At 38.9% G+C, this 21087-nt stretch overlaps 2 protein-coding genes across 4 annotated transcripts; one reads left to right on the forward strand and one right to left on the reverse strand.

Moving 5' to 3' along the window:
* The first annotated feature begins 2136 nt into the window (after positions 1–2136).
* On the forward strand, positions 2137–2954 carry LOC116259113 (uncharacterized). The gene has a single exon (XM_031636756.2). The coding sequence runs from the start codon at positions 2220–2222 to the stop codon at positions 2796–2798; it is 579 nt and encodes a 192-aa protein (XP_031492616.1). The 5' UTR covers positions 2137–2219; the 3' UTR covers positions 2799–2954.
* Positions 2955–5361: 2407 nt separating this feature from the next.
* LOC116258978 (uncharacterized) lies at positions 5362–20979 on the reverse strand. Of its 3 annotated transcripts, none has more exons than XM_031636539.2 (14): positions 20760–20979; positions 19634–19710; positions 16929–17087; positions 15281–15494; positions 12334–12417; positions 12076–12215; positions 11727–11807; positions 11322–11386; positions 9762–9934; positions 9309–9439; positions 9123–9210; positions 7254–7467; positions 6779–6885; positions 5362–6444 (listed from the first exon to the last, which is right to left on the reverse strand). In XM_031636539.2, the coding sequence occupies exons 1-14, from the start codon at positions 20925–20927 to the stop codon at positions 6001–6003; spliced, it is 2145 nt and encodes a 714-aa protein (XP_031492399.1). In that variant the 5' UTR covers positions 20928–20979; the 3' UTR covers positions 5362–6000. The 3 variants fall into 3 exon arrangements, with proteins under 3 accessions (XP_031492399.1, XP_031492396.1, XP_031492400.1); XM_031636536.2 differs by having other exon boundaries at positions 12331–12417; XM_031636540.2 differs by having other exon boundaries at positions 12331–12417; positions 16929–17065; positions 20760–20822.
* Positions 20980–21087: the final 108 nt, after the last annotated feature.

Raw genomic sequence — 21087 nt, forward strand, 5'->3', positions numbered from 1 at the left:
AGGTTGAAGACTTGCAAAATATGAAAATTATTAAATTGTTGGTGAAGACAAAAAAATCACAAACTCTGGTACAAAATTGTTAGACATAGATCTCAATCTTTGATCATGTAAGAGAAACACGATAGTCCTTTTTGTTTTCTGCATTGCGTTTTTAATGGACATGACAGTTGGAAAACTTGTTTTGAGTAAAAGAAGGGCTGAATGCGTGGAGAAACTTCCTGACATACCTTGCTCGATGCGGATCGATATAAATTTAAGTCGGCTAGTTAAACTGAAAACGAATATATAATGTACTACTCAATAGTATGAATTTTTGTCAACCACGAGTTGCCTTTTCTTTTGAGAAAACGTATAATGAAAGCCACGAAAGAAAAATATTCATCCGATGACATTATAATCATTAGCTACTTGATACATAATGTTAGGGATGGCAACAGGCTAGGCAATTCCAGGCAACCGGAGCCAACCACACCAAACCCATTCCTCTGAGAGCTATAAAACCTCAGGGAACTTACGATCAAGTCAAAAGTAGTAGTGCCTGCCACCTTTTACAGTCTCGCTTATTCAATCAAGAGCTACCAGAGAAAACTGTCAAGCGGAAGAAGATTTCAAGTCCATAATATATAAACAAACCAGAACCAAACAACTATCTAACCTTCACTAAGCAAATCAAACGCAAAGATTACACTAACAAAGGAACACAGACACCAATCAGCCAAAGTACACCATGGATCCCAATTCCGACACTAAACCATGTTAGTGACTGGGTTTAGCATCGAAACAAACGAGCTCTCAGCTTCTAGCATGATTTTCGTGTCACCCAAATCTTGATCAGTGAGTCATCGCCAGTGTCCATACTTTGTCCTGATCATCGTCACAGAATGTTCAAAGAAAAAAGCCATTAATTTCGGGGATGAAACCACTGACAGATGCCCCGAGAAGGTTACGAGTTCGGGTTTGAGAACATGAGTTGCATGTTCAAGACTCTAAACGATTAGAATGCCATTGCAGGAGGAAGATTAACGACGGTTTTCTTGAATCACTTAAAATTCAAGCATGTAATGTATTCGGAGGCATCATTTAAGAGAACAACAAAATTTGGCGATATTTATTATTATTTAGCCTAATGATTGTAATCGGCTTTGTCCTTTTGCCGTGAAAAATGATGAGCAGATGGAAAGACTCCAAGTTTGTTTAAGCAAATCTGTATGACTACTGGGGCCTGCAGTGCCAACGCGTCGGACCTTAATTGGATCTCTACACACTCAAAAGGGAATTCATCTGAAAAGTGGTGTATGGTTTGCAATCAGATCCATCCTATATGTTTGATTATAAATAGTTAACCAGACTTTCTTGTCTCTTTAGGCTGACCTGTATCATGGGTCCATGGTTCTTATGTTTCCTCCAATTATAAAACAGCAGTGGAAAGTCTTGGTCAGCAAAACTGAAAAAGCGAGATTCCGGCAAAACGATTGGAAATTTGAGGCGTTTTCTTTTATACGAGACTCAGATGGGGCCCGAGAGAAACTATTTCCAATTAAGAGAAGGAGGGAAGGTTCCACACACGTGCACGAGCGACTCGGCAAGGCAAGGACGACCCCTTCCGTTCCGTGCAACTCCACCGTCACCTCCACGCGCTCAAATATATACATTTATTTAAATCTTTCGAACGCTAAATTGGTTGAAACCGTAGTTCTCTTTTAGTGAACAGATTTTTAATTTTCATAAAAGCCCATCAAAAAGTTTATTGAAAGGATTTAAAATTACATACAGTGCTCACAGGTAATCTCAATTGGTAAGCTAAAATGCCCCTCAACAAAAAAAAAACTCACTAAAAACTTAAATTTTTGCAATTTTTTTTCTCGTCATTAATCTCAATCTACAAATGTATACATCTTTATATAATAATAGAATTGATTGAGGAGCGTGGGCGCGTGCGATTTGACCGGGAAGAAGCAAAGAGAAAGCCACCGCCACGAAAGCCGCAGCCAAAGCAAAGCCCCTGGTGGGCCCAGTTGAAGTGGAAACCGGGAAGAGACCGTCTCCTTTTGTACGTCGTACGCAACCGTCAAGGCCCGCAATCATCTGCCCGATTGCCCTCCACGCCCCGCCGTTCAAGCAACCGGGCTGCTCTGCTTCCCCCTCTATAAAGTTCCTCCCTCACGCCACCACGCCTCCGCAGACTGAGAGAAGAGAAGTGGAGAGAGAGAGAGAGAGACATGGCGATGGCATGGCCGTCGGATATGCAAGGAAGGTGCCTGAAACATCCGGACCGGCGTCCATCTCCGGGCGTCTGCTCCGTCTGCCTCAAGGAGCGGCTCGTACATCTTTCCCACTGTAAGCCCTCTTCCTACTCCTCCGCCTCCCTTTCCACCTCCTACTCCCACTACTCCTACTCCCCCTCTTCTTCCGAGTCCTCTACTCGCTCGACTCCTCCTCTTCCGCCAGCTTCTTCCTGGGCCCCCCCACACGAGGAGGGGGAGGAGCACGAGCCGGGGCCGTCGTCCCTGATGAGCAAGGAGGGGACGCGGTTGTCCGAGAGGGCGGGGAGGTTGTGGCCGCTTAGGAGGAGCAGGTCGGCAGCGTATGAGGTGAAGAGACCGGTCGCGGCAGAGCCGACGAAGAAGACCGTCGGTGGTGGCGCAGGCGGCGGTGGGTTGTGGTCAATGCTGATGATGAAGGGGAGGAAGGAGGCGGCCGAGGAGAAGGGGAAGGGGAAGGGGAAAGGGAAAGGGCGGACATGGCGATTTGGGCAGTCCAAGACGGTGAAGGATATCGCCTTTCTTGGTGTTCGTTGAGAATGAAGGCAAGTGGGCGGTTTTCCCTGATTTTTCCTTTCTCCTTCTCTTTTTGCTCTCTTATTTCATTTTTCATTCGTCTTCGGCGACTGTAAGAAATTTGTATCTATACAATATGTAGGATCCACAGTGTTTACCATATGTTTTATTTGTCTCCCTGAACTCTCTATTTTTTTCTTTTTGTTGTCTCTGGAGGTAGTCGCCAATATTTTAGGGGTTTGAACGAACAACTTTTAAGAGATTATTCTGTCTTAAGTGCGGAAAGTCTATAAAAGTTCGATCATGCGAAGATTCAATAACTTTTTCTTGTGAATTTGGACAAAGGAGTTCTTTGCAGTTTGCACGTCTCTCTCTCTCTCTCTCTCTCCATCCCGACGGCCGTTTGGAACCGTACGTGTAAAATATTACTTCGATTCAAAACATGACGCAGAGCTATCTTATCTTTTTGCCTTTTGTTTTCATATCTTAAAGTTTGTATCTGAACATCTGTTGTCGTCCTAATTTGGGTCGATTGAACAGTAAACTTGAGTTCATCTTACACCATTTTTTTTAACAAGCGAAACTCTAAACAATATTTTTTTAGCAAAAAATATATCTAAAACTTAATGAAACGCCCACAGACTTTAGCACCGATATAAACTGAACGAACAGCCTTGACTTATAATCCATTCCCCCCGGTATGCCACCAATCATAACTTAGCCTCCCTCCAAAAATTAAATGAATCATTTAAATAATTAAACCAAATTCGCCTGGCATATTTTTTACATAGGAATTAGGAGATTGATTTGGAAGATTCATTTTCCAGAAGATTAATTTTCTATGCTCACCAGATCTGACGGGGTCTAAAAATGGATAGTCCCACTGCCACCTCGGCATTATGAAGTCAATTAATTGGTAGCAAGATTTGTGCTTATAGTGCGAATCGCACTAATCGCGGAAACAAATATGTCCAGATGTTTTTGACAAGAATAACAGATCTCTTTCAGTTGTCATTACAAAGGGAAAATCATGAAGATATGGCAGAGAAATGAATAATCAATCGCTCTTGACGAAAATGTTGAAGCCATTCCACGGAAAGTGTAGTGGTGCAAAAGCAGAGGTGCCCGTTGAAGTCGGTCTCTCGGAAAGGTGTTGACCTGACTGGATCTGCTTCGAATATGTGGCTACCTGTTTCTTCGTCTTCACTCCATGCTTTCGGTCAAAGCATGCAGGCTTGACATACAAACTCTAAATACGTATTCCTTCCAATTTGCTTAAATTCTACCTTTTGTGCTCGAATGAAATTCATCGATGGTTTTTAGAGGCACTTAATTTTTTACTTTTCTATCAACTGAATATTAGGTTTTACGCGTGGTGATTGTTCAACAATACGACACGATCGGTAATACACTGTCATGCATATAAAGGGTTGAACATTGATGAACTTGACTTCCAGATATGCTTGACAACATTGTTTTGTTTTGGAACTTCTTCACTGTTTTCTTTTGTTTGATGGGAAGGCTGGGTTTCACTTATTCACTTTTTTGTTTTCTCTACATTACAAGAAGCGCAACCGAGCTCTTGACCTCTTTAATTTAAAGGACTTAAATAAAAATCTGTTGCCCAGGTAGGAGAAGTTTTCATATGTCGCGAATTTTGCGGGTTGTCCGTCGCCCGACCTAAGTCGTAAATTTTGCAGGCCATCTGGTACAGTAGCTTAATATTGACAGGGATGTGGCTGTGAGATAGTTTTCCATTTTTATCTGTTTAAATACAATTTTCCATGCATCTAGGAAGTCAAAATTCAAACCGTTTCAACCTTATTTTTGCCTCTCACAGACCACAAGTGCACCTCTTACGGCCATAAACCCTCTCTCTCTCTCTCATTCTGAACTAAGAGTAAGCTCGCTATAGTGCCATTAAATTGTCATTCAAACGCCTGAAGATACCTGGTGAGTCGTTTTTTGCCGCTTAGCAATGCCATTTAGGAACAAATAAATCACAAAAAATAAGTGGTCAGCAAAAGTCAAGAAAAAGGCAAGTCAATACCCGAACTGTAAGCTTCCTACCTCGAAAAAAAGAAGTCGAGCAAAAACAAGATCAGGCGATTCATTTTAGAAGGGAACAAGGTCGGCAATTTCTGTGAGGGAAAGTATCAAGTATGTATCTTTTATTGCAGTCTCGGCACTGGCCACCGGGTTATCAGTCATTTTTCTTAAGAGTAAAAGTTTGAAACGCACAAGAAAACTGTGAAACTAAGATAAGCCTCAATTCTTCGTTCGGCCATCCGACAAACTGGTTCATTTGAACGGGCCGAGGACTCTATCTATCTCCATCTTGTTTCCCGAGGTCAAAGATCATTTAATAGGCCACCCTCCCAATTATCCAGGTGGAACCAGCAGGTACCAATTCCCCACAGACTTTCACGTGGAGGGGGCACCACTCCCCAGACTTAATGAGTAAAGACCATAAGCGCGTCATGAAAATCCAAAAAGTTGTCGACAAGAAAAGCAAAAGCCCATGTCCACATGTACAAGATTTCAATTAGGCTGAGCTGACAAAAAAAAAAACGCACCTCCAAAAGATCGACAAACCAAAGAAATACCAGCATCCTGACTCGTGTAATAGAGACAGCTCCTTCAGCATTGGACGTGGCTGTCGTGCAGACCCACATTTGTGTCATCCGAACCCACCACCAACCTTTCCCATGAAACGCATAGACCAGAGGATGCAGACCCATGGATTTAGTATCAGACCCTTTCGACATCTTCTCTCGCATCACAACACTAACGAAAATGAAATAAATAGAGATGAACAGAGCTTGTACACTAGAACTCCTAGAAATATTCATCACCACTGTGCTGTGAAGAAGCTGTACAATGAAGCGATTCAATCGATATGAACACCTTTCACACGAACTTTTTAAGCAGAAAATTAATTTGAAAACATGCTCTGACGAGTTGGATCCCGGGCATGTATCTTGCAATCTCTGCCGAGTTCGTCAGGATAATCCTCCAAGCTTATGCAATTTTGGGATCGGGTTCCCTTAGAATACTGCCCTCCCCATGTATGGATCTCAATGAATTAATTTAATGAGTTTGGCAATCAACCGGATCTTCACATATTGGTGGAAGGAACGATCAGTTAACCTCATTACTCGGTAGAGCTTTTGGCGATTATCTAGCGGCCCTGGACATTGCGTTGCCCACGGCATAACGGTACTCAAAACTCATCACCTCTGTTCTCCGGAGGTTTCTTTATTTTCTTAAATATCTCATCCAGGGATTTTTCTGGGACGTCAGAGTTTGGTTTCGATTCTCGAGTTTGACGCAGCTGCATGAATCCCTTGGCATCTAAGTTTGCTCGGAAATTCTGGAAATTAGTTTTCATTGAAGCCCATGTATTTGAGAGTCCAGACGAACTGCTCGTCGTCACTTTTGAGTTGTGTTCATCTCTGGAGTTGCCAGATTCAAGCAGAGAGACTGAGAAAGAAGGCTTGGAATCTCTTCGTTGCTGACCTTTCAAAGCGCCGTATTTTCTTTCAATGCCTTCACGGCGACTGTTATATCTTCGGTTCTCATCCTCAAAAGTCCTTGACTGAGAACCACTACCATCATGCCTTGATAAACTTGCCGTCAGTGACTTGATTTCATTTCTGGCAGATCCCTGGACGCCACCATGGGAAAAAAAAAAGTTTGTTAGAATGCTACTCTACAGCCAAACTGCCGATACATTATTAAATTATTCGACTACTGAAACAGCAAATATATATTCATTGGCCAACCTGCTCCTAGAGTCATTTAACAGCAAGTTCCAAAAACTCAGAAATATCAACTGTCAAATGGTTTCCACTCTACAGTGAAAACAGGCTTCATAATCTTTGTTTAATCGAATTCAAGTAGATGGTGAACGAAAAAGGACTAAGAAAACTTGGATTTCTGCATGAAATGTGGAAAAAAAAATAGAGGGCATGAATCCTCTGTTGTAGAAAGAAACATACCACAGGCACAGTACCAGATTCTATATCTGCACTAACAGCGTTGAAGTTTCTAACCAATGGAACAATACTCTCCCCAATACTCGAACCTTGCTGGAGCCAGGATCTCTCTGAAAACATTTGGGAAAGAAAAACAATACAACGTCATGTTCTTTTGTCTGCATACATTTGTAAATTGTAATATAAATTCACGTGGTTTTTATCCGACACCTTTCAACCAAAAGACACTCATTAACATGTTCACTGGAGTGCATATCTTGTCGATTTTTTAAAATTAAATATGCAAACAGGTAATCACTGCAGCCATTAGTGAGCAGCAGGGTTTTACAAGCCATATATGTGCTAATCGTCGTCATTTTGCAGAACTGATACTAATCATCAAGATTTATCAAATCTCTCCAGAAAAATTTTTGATAGCTCCTCCGCTAAATCCAAATTCAAGGAACACAAAAAATTATCAACACCATGATGAGCTTACCCTTCTGCAGGATGATAACTCCTGATGGATCGAACCCATCCATATCTTCAGCCTCATTTTGAAAACTGAGCCTTTTCCAGTTGCCAAAAAAATTCACGACTTTATGAAAAAAGTTGCTGGCAACCAGCAATGTGTAAACAACCATAATCAGTGGGTAAATCCTGTTAAACCCACGCCCAAAAAATGGCACTGCATCATCAATGTTTCCCATCCTCTGCAAAAAATAAAGAGTTAACAAGATGATCCTTTGATTTCCCAAATGGAAAGAATCAGGCTCTACGAAAGTAAAAAGTTGACACCCTAGAGAGATTTGGAGTATTGGCAGAGATTTGTCAGCAACTAAGGTCAACAAAGGGGAGGACCCATCACAAAAAGAATTGTCAGCACGTATTGTCAGGAAAGGGAGCATCCATCACAAGAAACGTATATGGCGCTTGGCTCAGGAGGTTGGTGCAGTGGGAGATGACCGTGGCTATCAGGTGGGAAGTCATGGTTCATCTCCCATGGGCATCATCTCCTTGCACAAGCTGAAACAAGGTGTACTTCCTAGCGTCAGGAAGGTTCCCTGTAAGGGTGTAACCACTGGTCACGTCCGGGTTTTCCTTTTGACTCGTTGGAAAAAAATGGTTTTTAGTTATGAGAATTTTACATGTTTCATTGTCGATACAAGCGTATGGCGGTCATCATGATGATACACCAAGGGTCATAAACACAGAATACTAGTAATGAAGACAGGCATAAAACATTGAGGATAACACAGAATTCTCATAACAATAATAATTAGCAATAATACCAAATGATACTGTGCTGTTTTGGTGCATTGATGACTGGCAAAGGCAAGATTTATAAAGAGGACGATGATCATGACATGGTGGCAGCAAATGACCTAGTATCACAGGCATTGCTGCGTAACAGTAAGATGATGACAATATTCAGTTGGCAAGCGAAAAGCTGTTCAGTGTTGACAATGTTGGCAGCGTGCAAAATCATGCATGGACCTAGAATGGGAGAGTTGTTAATTTTGACTATACTACGGTACTACCAGGGCCAACAGGTCAGGAATGCATGAATTTCAAACTATGTTCGATCTGATATATGAAAGAAAGAGGGTTCAGTTATGTCTTCTGCTCACATATATAGGAACAACTTAATAAATTAAGCAGATACGGTTTCTCATAAGTCATAACCAAAGATGAAATTAGGGTCCTTAAATGTTTGATGTAAAAGGCATAAGCAAAAGGATGAAAACTGTTTCACCAGGCGTGAGCTGTTTTTGGTTGATATTCCATATTACATCAAGTATGAATTTCCACAAAAAGAGAGAGAGAGAGAGAGGTCCTAGAGTGAAGACCAGATCGTCCCCTTCCAATGGTTGCAAATATATGTGAAAAGTAGAATGCAGGTACTGCATGTTCAAGTGTTCCAAGCTCTAGTCCCTCCCACAAGAACCCAGGAAAAAAAGAAAAAAGAAAAGCTCCCCACCTAAACCAAAGTACAATTGCACCCCCATCAGCACCACCCTTCCAGGTCTTATTAACGAAGAACTCCAGTAATCAGCTAAAAGAAAAATGTATAATAGCCCCTTGCATGTATATATGTCACCTTTTCCTGATTCTAAATTTACACATCCTTAATCCAAAGAAAAGGAAAAAAGTTAACTTTATTTCTGTAAAAGAAACACCAGGAAGGTTGAATTACAAAGTTACAAACAATATATCAGCAGTTGACAAGATAGGCTTTAAGTTTTTAACGAAATCTTACACCAAAACAGGTCAGTGCCAAGGAATAAGATTCTAAGATTTTGTAAGCTTGCAGAGCCAAAGTATCAGACACCATATAGTTTTAATAGGCAACAAGAAACAAACTGACCATTTCAAAGGTGGTTTTTGCATCTCCATCAAGCCGGATGAGATTTAGAAAGTTGTAAGATATTGGAGGGGCGTACCGAGCGACCATACTACCAGAGGCATTACATGGACATTAGAATAACTGCAAAGTGTAACAGAAAACAGAAAAACCCATTTGTAACTCTATCTTCATCAAGGAGATACTCACGAACATATCATAAGCAAGCTCACTGCACTTGTTTGCCGTGGAGTCAGAAAGTAAAACGTCAGCATCCCGATCTTGAATAAGGAATAATATGTACAAATACACATGTACATTAAGGGAACAAATGAAACAATCTGCACCAGATTTCATCAAGTTAACAAAGCCATACATTTAAAAGGCTATTGCTGCACTACAAGAACGAGACTAAATGGCCAGATACTATTTGTGCCATTTTAGAAACATGTGGCATGACAAAGAGAACAGATATGGGATGCTAGAATATTAGATAAATTTAAGTCCAAAAGACCTAAGTTAACTGCCAGAACCACAATCCCACACAAAGAGACCGCCTACCTCAGATCTGCCCTCTTGATACAATGAAACGGAGAAGATTAAGGCTAATAATAGCACAATAGAACACATCAGGATAATGAAGAACATGAAACCTGAAATTACCTGAACAAGCATCTCTTGCTTTCCAACTGTTTTTATGAGAATGGAGAAAAGAGACAGATCAACAGCAGGAAGCAATGTTGCCTCTGCTAGAAGAATGGCAGCAGATAAACACCCAAGCAAGACAGCGACCAATTTTTCAAGATGCTTCCGTAGGATGCAGCGCCAAAACCACTCTGCAGAATATATCAATAGTGGGGCAAACAGTTAGTGGATTAACATTCAAATGCATAAAAGGGGTTATTAGTTTTCAGCAGCTAACTTGCAAGGAAAATTTTCCATGAAACTAATTCTGGGCATCTGCCAACCGTAATAGGTCCATTTCGTGAATAACACAAAAAATAGTACAATGGGACAAAGCAAAGAACCCATTTTATGGATTTCTTTCATGCAAAAGCATTCACTCTGAAGCTTGAATCCCTAGAATTTTCGAGAATTACAAAACAACACAACTTCAAGTTTATAGTGAGGTAAATAGATTGAGTTGTTAGAGTAAGTTGAAATGTCATTTAACATTGAAGTAGAAAAATCAAACTTCTTGCCCCTGAACACAATGCTACATAATGATATTATTGTGATAAAATGATGAGATTTTAGCCATATCACATTTGTAATACAAGAGGAGAAACCACAAGAAAGACAGACAGAAAAGGCCAAGTGACGTTATAATATGCAGTTAAAAGCGCTAGGAGAGACTAGGTGGCAAGGCCATTGGAAAATGCAGCCGAGGCCTAGTCAGTCCTATTTGACATAAAATATGCAGACAAAGAGAAAAAAGGAAGAAGAAAAATAAGAAAAGGAGAAAAATGGAATTTTGAAAAAAAATCCACCTCAGAGTATACTAAAAGTCTAAAACATAGCACAAACAAAAGAATTTGACTTTTAGTGTAATGACATTTTTTGGTTTGAGGTGCCTAAGGGCCTAAACCTAAAGCGTTTGGGCTGCTGCCAAGAGCCTAGGTCGGCAGCAGCCCAAACGCTTTAGACTTAGGCCCCTAGGCACCTCAAACAAAAAAAAACTGTTCCCAGGCACACTTTGTGATGCAGGAGCGGAGCAATAAGAGTGTTTGGATTTTTAATTTATAGTTTTTGGGATCCAGATCCAGGGGTCCATTTTAGGCTATATAAAGACGTTTAGAGTCTCATTTATAATTTGTTTTTGGAATCAGTGAAACCCTAATCTTCTTTGAGTTTCCCTTGTATCAGGTATTTCTATTCCTTTTCATGTTCCTTTTGATTTCCTTAGTTCAATTTAGGTATTGATCGTGGATTAGAGGAGCAGTCCTCTTCCCCACTGCATCACTTTGACTACATAGGCAGATATGCAGATCATTCACAACTAATTCTATCACATAATAGCTCCCACAATCCGAAAAAAGTAAAGAAAGTGCGCATAAATGTTTTTTAATCCGCCTACATATGGAGAAGGCAAATGCTAGTACCTACGCTATAATCCCAAGCAAGGTCAACACAACCCTCTGAAAATGGGACTTGAATCAGTCAGTAGCTATTAGTTCTTCACGTCAAGCATTCAATTAGTGACACAATTATGCACAAACTCACCTAAAGTATCCAGGAATGGTGCAAGGGTGCCAGTGCGAGCAGGTCTCAAACTTGAAACGTATTTCCTGCAACAACAATATAAATTAAATATAACATAGACAAGCAAGGGCAGGAATTGTCCTGTGAAAAGTCCAGTAAGGGAAACATAAAATCAAACTATTTGAGAGAAGGTCCTAGGAAACCAATTTCATTAGTTTAGAGAATAAGCAAATAATTCTGGTTCAAGTGAAGTACTAGAAAAGCTGTCATGAAGAATGAACTGTACAACCAATACAAGCATCATCAGAAAACTGGCTTTGTTAATATTTTACCAGTACTTGCAGTTGGAGCACTGAATCAAGGTATCGTAGATGTATAATGACATGCGGAATAAATGAAAGAGAAACAAAGAAGCCAGAAACTCACCATCTTGTTTCACTCCCATGCTCATAATTTTTTATGGCGTCCTCCAATTCAAGGGCCTCAGTGACATATTTCATGTATTCACTGCAAAAAATATAAAGAGAAAAAATAACCAAAAGGATTAACAAATACAAATGACACAAGAATCAAAGTCATGAAAATGTCATCACAACATCAAAACCAAAAGAGTCTTAATAGACACCAACTTGACCATCCAAATTAGAAGATCTTTCATGTGCAACTCATGACATACAGTCCATATAATTATGAGTATCCTATTCACATTCCAAAAAATTATACTAATTGACTTGTCAGACTTCATGGAACACCACCACTTTATTTGAAAAAATACCTTCTATATCTATAGTATTCCTCCTGAGCTATCCTAAGTTGCCTTCTAAGTGTAGCCATTGACTTTTCATCTGCATCATAGTCCATGTCGTTTTCTCCCAATCTACCTCCTGTTGGTTTGAAACCTGGGTCTTCTTTAAACTGAAAGTAATCAAGGACAATCAACAATTACTAAGAAAAGCAATCCTTGTTACTTTACTTCGAAGAAATCAAAGTTCGTTTGTGCAGAAATGCTACAGACAGGTGATGGGAGTACCACCTGGTGCAACATATCATCGATAACATCCATATAGGGTCTCAAAGGATCACGTTTGGACATTTGTTTTGATGTCGCTTGGGCAACCTGCAGAACAGTAAAGAAACAATTTCAAAAGCATAAGAAAAGAAGAAAAACCCTGTGGGTTCACTTAGCAATATTCCTGCAGTATATCACAGTTCAACGGAAAAAGCATCCAGATATTTGATTCTGCTAAGCATCATAACGGATGGAACCAAAGTCCAAAGAAAAAGGGGTTATCATCAGCTAGATATAATGTACTTCTGTTGCTAGAACCTAGCTACCACTTACATAGTAGATAATATTATTGTTCAAAAAGGCTGATGGAATAACATTTGGAGCAGATAGTGAATTCTAAATTTTACATAATTTCAGGCATAAATTTCAAGAGATGCAAATGCTCAGATAGCAAAAAGGAGCATTTCTTACCGGTGACTTTCTGAAAATATTGGGATCATGATTCAGATATTTAATCCATAATTTAAAAGATTGACTTGTGGACCAAAAATCAGGAATTTCTGCTTGAAAAGAACCTCTTGACAATGTATCAGCAATACAACAAAAGCCAATATAAGCAATCAGATCATAGAAGTATAAAGCACATTCTTCTATGATGTTGTCAAGAGACTCAAGACCATCAACTCAATAACAGGATATGGAAAGTAAATTAATATACTAAGAGGGAAGAAGAAAACTTGAACTCATAATATGGTACATGTTCATTCTCTTGAGCTCAACAACTGACAAGAGTTCCAAACACTGCTTATTTTGCAAAAGGAGTATACATCAAAAAGCATATACATTTCTTTTTCTTGCAATCCCCTTTTGTTGTTACATTTGTAACTGGTACACAGGCATTATCAATTGATGAAGAAGTGTATCTCTAAAAGACTAAAACCTATTTTGCAAAATGAATAAATGTCAAAAAGCATATATACAGTTCTTTCTCTTGCAATCCCCTTTTGTCCCCACGTTTGCAACTGGTCACAAGGCACTATCAACTGATTGACATAACAGTATACTTCTAAAACCAAAATGGGCGATATGAACATAATAGGATTACAGGAACTAGGAAGTATGATTAAGGGTGTTCATAACTCAAACTTGAACCCACTAACAAGACTGGCCGGTCCTATGTAACATGGGTACGTTAATTTTGGTAGAGTACCCATACCGGTTGGGTGCGACACCGGTACGGGTACGCTGTCGGACACGGCCCCGGTACGAGTCAACACCGGTCCGTATCCGTCCAAAAACAGACTCGGTCAATGTTGAATGAGTCTATTTTCATCCAAAACTTAGGGTTTTTTTTGTTTTTTGTTTTCGTATTTCCTTTAAACAAAGAGCCTCGACAAAACTCCAGCGAGGGCTCTGTTTTGCTCTTCTCCACCGCTGTTTGCTGAGGAAGAACTCCAGCAACCTACGGCAACCTCCAGCAACCTGCGGTGACGGCGAAAACGATTTGGTCCAAGGTTGGCTGATTAAGCGATATTTCTTCTGTCGACCTCCAAGGATCTCCGGCAACGTCCAGCGACTTCTGACAACCTCCAACGACCTTGCTGCATGAACTATTTTTCTTTTTATTGTTGTTCTTAGTAGTATTTATGTTTTTCTTTTTTACTGGTTCGTCATTTTTAATCTTCTTTTTTTTTTTCGAAAATCATATTGTCTGCCCTTTCTCTTTTACATTTATATGCAACCATGCTCCACAATGTTGAACGGTTCCAATATTTTCTGTATTTGGTGCCTAAATCCTGCATTTTATGTAACTGAGTCATTCCAATTCAGCATTTAGCGCTTAGATTCTAGTTCCACAATGTTGAGCCGTGTTTTGGATGTGAAAATTCGACTGATGTTCATATTTGACTGTCTAGGGGGCTGCTCGGTTGTCCATATTTTTAAAGTTTTTCATAAGTATCTTAAATACACTGTTCCAAGAGCCGTTGATATATATTTTCTATGTTGTTTATTTGTTTATGTTGATACATATTTTTTATTTTGATATATATTTTCTAAGTATTTATTTTTGTTTATATATATATATGTATATATATATATATATATATATATATATACAGGCGTACCCCTGCACCCAAGGTTTTTGAAAATAGTCCATACCCGTACCCGCACCGGCACCCGTACCTATGTGACATAGACTATAACCTATTTAAGCCTGAATCAGCTTTTCCTTTGTCTTGGTTTGTGACATTGCACTAATTAATGGAACATTATGGATTAAGTACATTCGCTTCAATCCTATGCAGTTGTGTATTTTACCACAAGACCACTTTCTACGACTTGGAAATTATCCACCATCTATGGTTTAGGAAAGTAACCAAAGACTGTGATCTAGAAAATGAAAAAGCTGAAGAGCTAAACAGTTGAACTCTTCAATAGATTGCTTCTTAATCTAATGAGGATACTCAGATAAGGCAAATATATATATTTAGTTCCTTCAAGTTTCCTTTTCCAGTCTAGACAATCTTTGGTACCTTCCCTAAAACATTAAGTACTAGAATTCATGGAAGTTGTTCATTTGGTAACATTCAAAGCTGCATGCGATTAAAGAGTATATTTAACACTAATGTTTAATCAATTAGGCCAAGGTACGAACGGAGACAAAGGAAAATTGTGTTCAGGCCTAGTGAGGCTTATATGGGTTATTCTGTTTGGCATTATAGACCAGACCTGACTTGCTAGAAGTTTAGGATCGTAGACCAGACAGCACTCTAGCCCAAGTCAACCCACAATTATGACTTTGAGTGCTCAACCGGCCAACGTACTGGGCAAGGACTCATGTTCACACTCAAGCATAAAGAAGTCTGCTAAAAAAGTCAACGTAATATCACACATAATAAAATTAGAACCAAGTGAAAAGTGTATGCATGTTGTGTGCGTATATATATAAAGTGATTGATATTGTACTAACCACAATTGCATTAGACAACTCCTGATGGGCATTGTCAAGATTGAGAGCCATTTTTGCTACCCGATGGGAAAGAACTTTTCGACGAGTTGCCCAATCCGCATTCCTCCAAATGCTCTTTGGTATCTCACTTAAACCAAATCCCAATAGAAAAGCACCAGTAACAAGCCCAAAGGTATTGGAACATCCCATAGCCAACCCAACAATCCCTTGACTCCTGCACTCAATCCAATCGCACACAGTAACAAGGACAATTATAAGAAGGTACTCCCAACAAGGACTTCATTAAACAACTTGAAGATGAAGTTGCAACCAATGTTGTAAAATGCATAATGTAACCGCATTCATTGTGTCCAAAGTTAGACAAGTAACATAATATAATGCAAAAAATTGCAAATTTAATTTTTAACCTTGAAAATTCACAAACATTTCAAAAAAATAGAAAAATACAAAATAGTAAGAAAAAGATATTAAAAAATATGAGTTTCTTATATATAAAATATACAAATATATGTTACCTACAAATACATAGTTTCATTAGCAATAATCAGACTTGACCACTTAAAGCACTCCCAATACTTAAATGGGTCATAAACAAGTTCTCATTATCTATTTGAGGTTTTCAAGCAACTTAATGTACATAAAAATTTAATCTTGTTTTTAATTTTCAGAACAAACATAGGTTCTTATAACAAAATTGAGAGTTCTATTTTTGTTGCATGGAATCACCCCTAAATTTTACATTTTTACTTTGAATGTGTAAGAAAGCCTTACATGTTGAACTTGAATTTAATCTTAAGAAATTTATGCAACTGTAAGTTGAAAAAAAGAAAAGAACTTCTTTGACACATTCTTATGTTTTCAAAATTCAAAGTGTAAGTTACAAAATACAACCCATATCATATGGTAACACATGCTTAAGGTGATGTATGGTGAGTAAGACCTGACATGGCAAAGTTATGCCCCTGAAACTAGTTTAAGGAGCATGTCAAATCATTTTCTTTCATAGTCACACTATGTAACTTGTTACAATATGATAGTTTACATAGAAATACTGCTTGCACACTATACCATGAACACAAGCAACAAAGGCATTGATCCTTTAACAGACGACTGATGAACTAAGATAGTCCTGGTCAATATGTGAAACTTGCTAACTAGCTTTTTGGAGAAAAGGCTTCCAGATACTATAACTCCAATAATAAAATTTCTAGCTTGATGCCTTAATAAGTCTATAAGAGTGACTACTTTCATCTGCCTAGTGTTCCGTAATCCAAACATAGAAATTATTGTATTTCACTCGGTCCTCCAATAGTCCTTTATAGTCATCAAAAAAACTATGTCACAATATTCTGCTTCAATAGCAACAACCAAAGAACTGAAAGAAAATTAGATCACTATGGGGACAAGTTATAAATTTCAATAATAGACAAGCTAAAATCATAAATAGATGCTTAATCAAGTTACAGACAACCAATAAACCATTTCAATCATTGATGCAGCACTAGGTGATAAACTTCAAATAGCATGACCAAGGCCATGCACCTATTCTTAAAAAAGAGAAACAAGAGGAAGGAATCCACAAAAACTGCTTAGCCATCAAAGGAAAAAAAGAAGAGGTTAAAAATTAAGAATTTGGTACATATCTTACCACATTTTGTGCATGGCAATGAGTAGGATTACTCCAAAAAGACCAATCGAGCCAACACTAAGATAAAAGACAAGGTTTGCCTGTATACTGGATTTAAGTCTTTCTTTCACAGTGAAGTCACCTGCATCTTCATAACCCTGGATCGTAGGCACCACAGCCCTGCTTAGACAAATTCCAGCATATGAAATATATGGAGTAAAAAAAGCAGCAGAACTTAGATAACTCAAAATTCATGGGAATGTGACCAAGAAAATAGCATAGCAGCTAACAGGAGAAAGCACATATTAAATGACCAAATTTGACCACCAAAAAATACAAGGTTTGTTGCATTGTCAATGTTTAAATGCTTCACTCAGAAAGATTGAAAAGACGTTAAGGAGCCACGCCACCCTGCACCAACAACAACTATAGTGCTATAAAGAGACCTTTTGAAGAGAGGAGTTGCTGCACCAAGAACAACTATATGCTATGAAGAAACCTTGTTGTACAGGGGAACTCGGAAAAATAAACTGACCTTTCACAACACTGAAAGGGTGAAACAAGTTCTATGCACTAGCGGATGCAACAAGAACATCATGATCACGGACTAACAACAAGCAAGTTAGATCTTCAGAAGCAAGCAACAGAATGAACAGATAGCACCCCTCACCTAGAACCATCTCAACTATGAATCTTAATAATGCATTGTGCCTTCGACTCATGCATTAACAAACTTGTGCTACCAGAAGTCCTCCTAAAGAAAGAGACCCAATTTACATTTTATTCTTAATCTTAGAGATAGATTTTGACAATAGAAATGTTCAAGATTGAACTCCAGTAATCAGTATAGGACAAAGCCATATATTTCAGTATAGATACATAGATAGAAAGATGGAACCACCTGAATGCCCAGCAAATAAAGGAAGTTAGTGACTGATGCAACAATAGGACATTATCCACTTGCCATGGTCAATCTATAAGTTGATTTGCCTTCATGGTCTATGATTAATCTTGCTTTGTATGAGTGCCAAGCAAGTGGTCCCTCTCCATGCCCTTCATAATGGATCCATGCAGAAGCTCTAAAGCAGGACATTTCTCTTCTTTAAAAGTATTCAATGGAATGAAGTAATAGTTTCGGTAAGTAAATCATGAATGGTAAACCCGATAAAGAGGGCAAAGATGATGCAAATTTTGACACACACTCCTCTAGAGTAAGTTTATCTAAAGTACTTTCATGCAAAATAGCAGACACTGCAGGAGTGACATGAGGCAGGACAAGGCAGAAAATTGTGGAGTTGGTTGTTCAAGTATTGGTGTATATCAAGCTGATGCCACAATTAACTTTCACTTTCTATAATAGGTCAATAAATGCTTCAAATATTCCATTTTGGGTTGTTCACTGATGTAGGAGAATACAACTCAGAAAAGGTAATTAGTATGCAATTTCAGTTGAGTGTGTCTCAGTTTGAGGGTCAGCCTAGAGTCAAACAACTCGTTTCTGTGGTCAATCGTACATAAAGGCTATATATACACTAAAACTAGTCAATAATGTCACATCTCCAAATAAGTACTTTATCTCTTGTGCAACTCAGAGAGGAACTCATCCAGCCCAACTTTAGTCTCTAACTCTTTTAACCCTTCATCAAATTTCTTTGTGCAATCGTTGCCTTCAATTTCATTCATTAGTTCTTTAAAATCATCACAGTTAATGAATTAAGGAGTTACAGTTATTTCATTAACCATTAAAAAAAATTAATGAGCTCTTAATACTTGTAGCACTATTATCTTAAAGCAACAGAAAAAGTTAGGAAGTCAAGCAAACATTGTTCGTCATCTTGGTATCAACAAAATCTTGTAGACAATCCACCAAAGTCCAAACAGCTTATCCCATTCTAATGCTTGTTGTAGCATGTAATTGCAGTCATGTGTTCGTCTTCATCATCCATCTGTGGTTTCTCATCAATTCCCACAGGTGTGACTAGAGATTCCAATTGTTCAACCAAAGATTTTGTGCTCATCATATGTGTTACGATTGCCATCTAAGAGAACATAGGGAATTATGGATTATCTATGCATGTTGGATAATGACCAGGAGTGCCTTTTCTCTCTGGAGCATCATGCATGTTGGAAGCAACCCACTTGCATCATTTTATATAAAATTATAAACATCATCAATTCCTTCATGCACAGAAATATCTAATGGACAAATGAGTACAGATGGGAGGCAACTAGTAGAAGATTAGAAATTATGCATATCTGATCTCATGGCATGTGCAATATCAAGCATCCTTAATCGTTAGCAAATAAATTAGCTGAGGGGAAGTACCAGGAATGAAAAATGTTGAGCGAAGTACCAAGCAAGGAAAGTTAAAAAATTAAGTAACACTGCAATAGTTTTTTATAACCTAAAACCAAAGAAAAATGTACATCTTTGCAGAAAAAATTTTATAATCTAGATGACAAAAGGGAAATCTCCGCCACAGCCTTTGAAATTTAAATTCTTTCATGGCATAGACCTAAGAAAGCCTACAAGGACCATAAAGGCTTCCAGAACAAATCAAGCAACAAGATTTCCCATCATCAAATTAAATGCTGTGTAGAAGGACAAAATGTCTGAAAGCTAAAAGAAATATGCCAGTGATCAACAGAAAATAGACCTTACTACTTATTGTACGTATCCGAGAACAGCAAAATATTTAATCAAATTCAAGTAATCAGATGCCTACCAAGTAAGAGCAAATGTGCTCCAATATGACCAGCCCCAAAAAAATGCCATACCACCCTTGTCATGGCCCAGAATTGTCTGCACGTGAAATCAAAGTCATTTTTTACAAACCTGTAACATGCTTACATACGAAACAAGCAACACACACACACGCACACACACACACACACATACATATATATAATATATATACGTATATATATGCAGAAAAATGGATGTCTGAAAAATGCGCAAGAAGCACTAAAACATTTGTTCAAACTTCAAACAGTTAAAGCCATAGAACTTTGAGCATCTGCAGAAGGATTGAACTGCAAAGAACCATGGTTCAATTCAAGCCATACAACTTCAAATGCTTATACTATATAACTTAAAATGGTTAGATCTATCTGTCAATAACAATTGGCTTCCACCACTTCAGAAAGATGCTGCAGAACTACAAGGATCAACAGAATTCGCCAGATAGGAACTTCTGCCAACATCAAAGTCCACATGAGCGGTCACTCCAGGTATGAATACCCACAGTAACTCTGGTCACGAACCATCAACGAAGACCATGAATAAATGTGATACAATTACTGTTCAATGAAAGTAAGAGAACGTAATCATTGATCCCAACGAGTACCGTCATCCACCGACTACTCCGACTACTATACTCTGAAAAAAAAAAACTCTCCGATTACGCAAACGGTCTCTTAGCCACACAAACTAAATCTTCATTAACCACAGTAGCTTGATTAATGATTCCACACACAAGGACAGAAGCACTCCTACAGACTACAGCGCATAGCCAAATGATTATCATTTGCCCCCCTGACAAACACAAAGATAACAAAAGTACATGATTCTATCAAAGAGAAAACAAGAAACAGTTTCGAAATCCTGCAATTCCATGAGTGGTTATGTTTGCAAAGAAAATAAACCGGAACTCCAATATTTACATATAAAATTGTTCCCTAGAGATACGGTCATATGGAGAATAATCCCAAGTCCGTGTATCAGCATCAAGCTCCTCTCGACCAAAACTAGACTATATCTCAATTAATCGGTGAATACACGAAATAAAGAAAAACAGTGTGCCGACAGATCGAGGCCAAGAAGAAGAAGAAATAACAAGAAAGAAATAGTACCGTCCAGATATCGGCGGGGACGAGGATGATAATGGACAGGGAGCAGAACCAAGCGTAGCCGACGGTGAAGATAACGTAGCGAGGGACGTCCGGCCCGGCGAAGTATCTGAGCGTGACGCAGACCATTCCTAGGGTTAGGGGCAACGAGATGAGGTAGAAGAGCCACATCTCTTCCCCCTCACCCTCCTCTTCTCGACTTCTCCTCTGTCTCTGTCTTGCGCGGAGGAAGGGTAGAAGACGAAGCAACGGAGGCATTTATATGAAGCCAAGAACTGGAACGCGGGTCCCACACGGTTTGTTACCACGCCGCTGTAAAACACCACCTTGA

Source organism: Nymphaea colorata, chromosome 8 (assembly GCF_008831285.2).
Source record: "Nymphaea colorata isolate Beijing-Zhang1983 chromosome 8, ASM883128v2, whole genome shotgun sequence".
Classification (NCBI taxonomy): Eukaryota; Viridiplantae; Streptophyta; class Magnoliopsida; order Nymphaeales; family Nymphaeaceae; genus Nymphaea; species Nymphaea colorata.

Bases quoted from the DNA above. Each gene is read 5' to 3' on its own strand.
- LOC116259113 (XM_031636756.2), top strand. From the start codon at position 2,220: ATGGCGATGGCATGGCCGTCGGATATGCAAGGAAGGTGCCTGAAACAT.
- LOC116258978 (XM_031636536.2), bottom strand. From the start codon at position 20,927: ATGTGGCTCTTCTACCTCATCTCGTTGCCCCTAACCCTAGGAATGGTC. The intron at 12,418-15,280 runs GTTAGTACAATA...ACTGTTCTGCAG, and splicing joins AGTTGTCTAATGCAATTGTG to GTTGCCCAAGCGACATCAAA. The intron at 6,445-6,778 runs GTATGTTTCTTT...GGTGGCGTCCAG, and splicing joins AATCTGGTACTGTGCCTGTG to GGATCTGCCAGAAATGAAAT.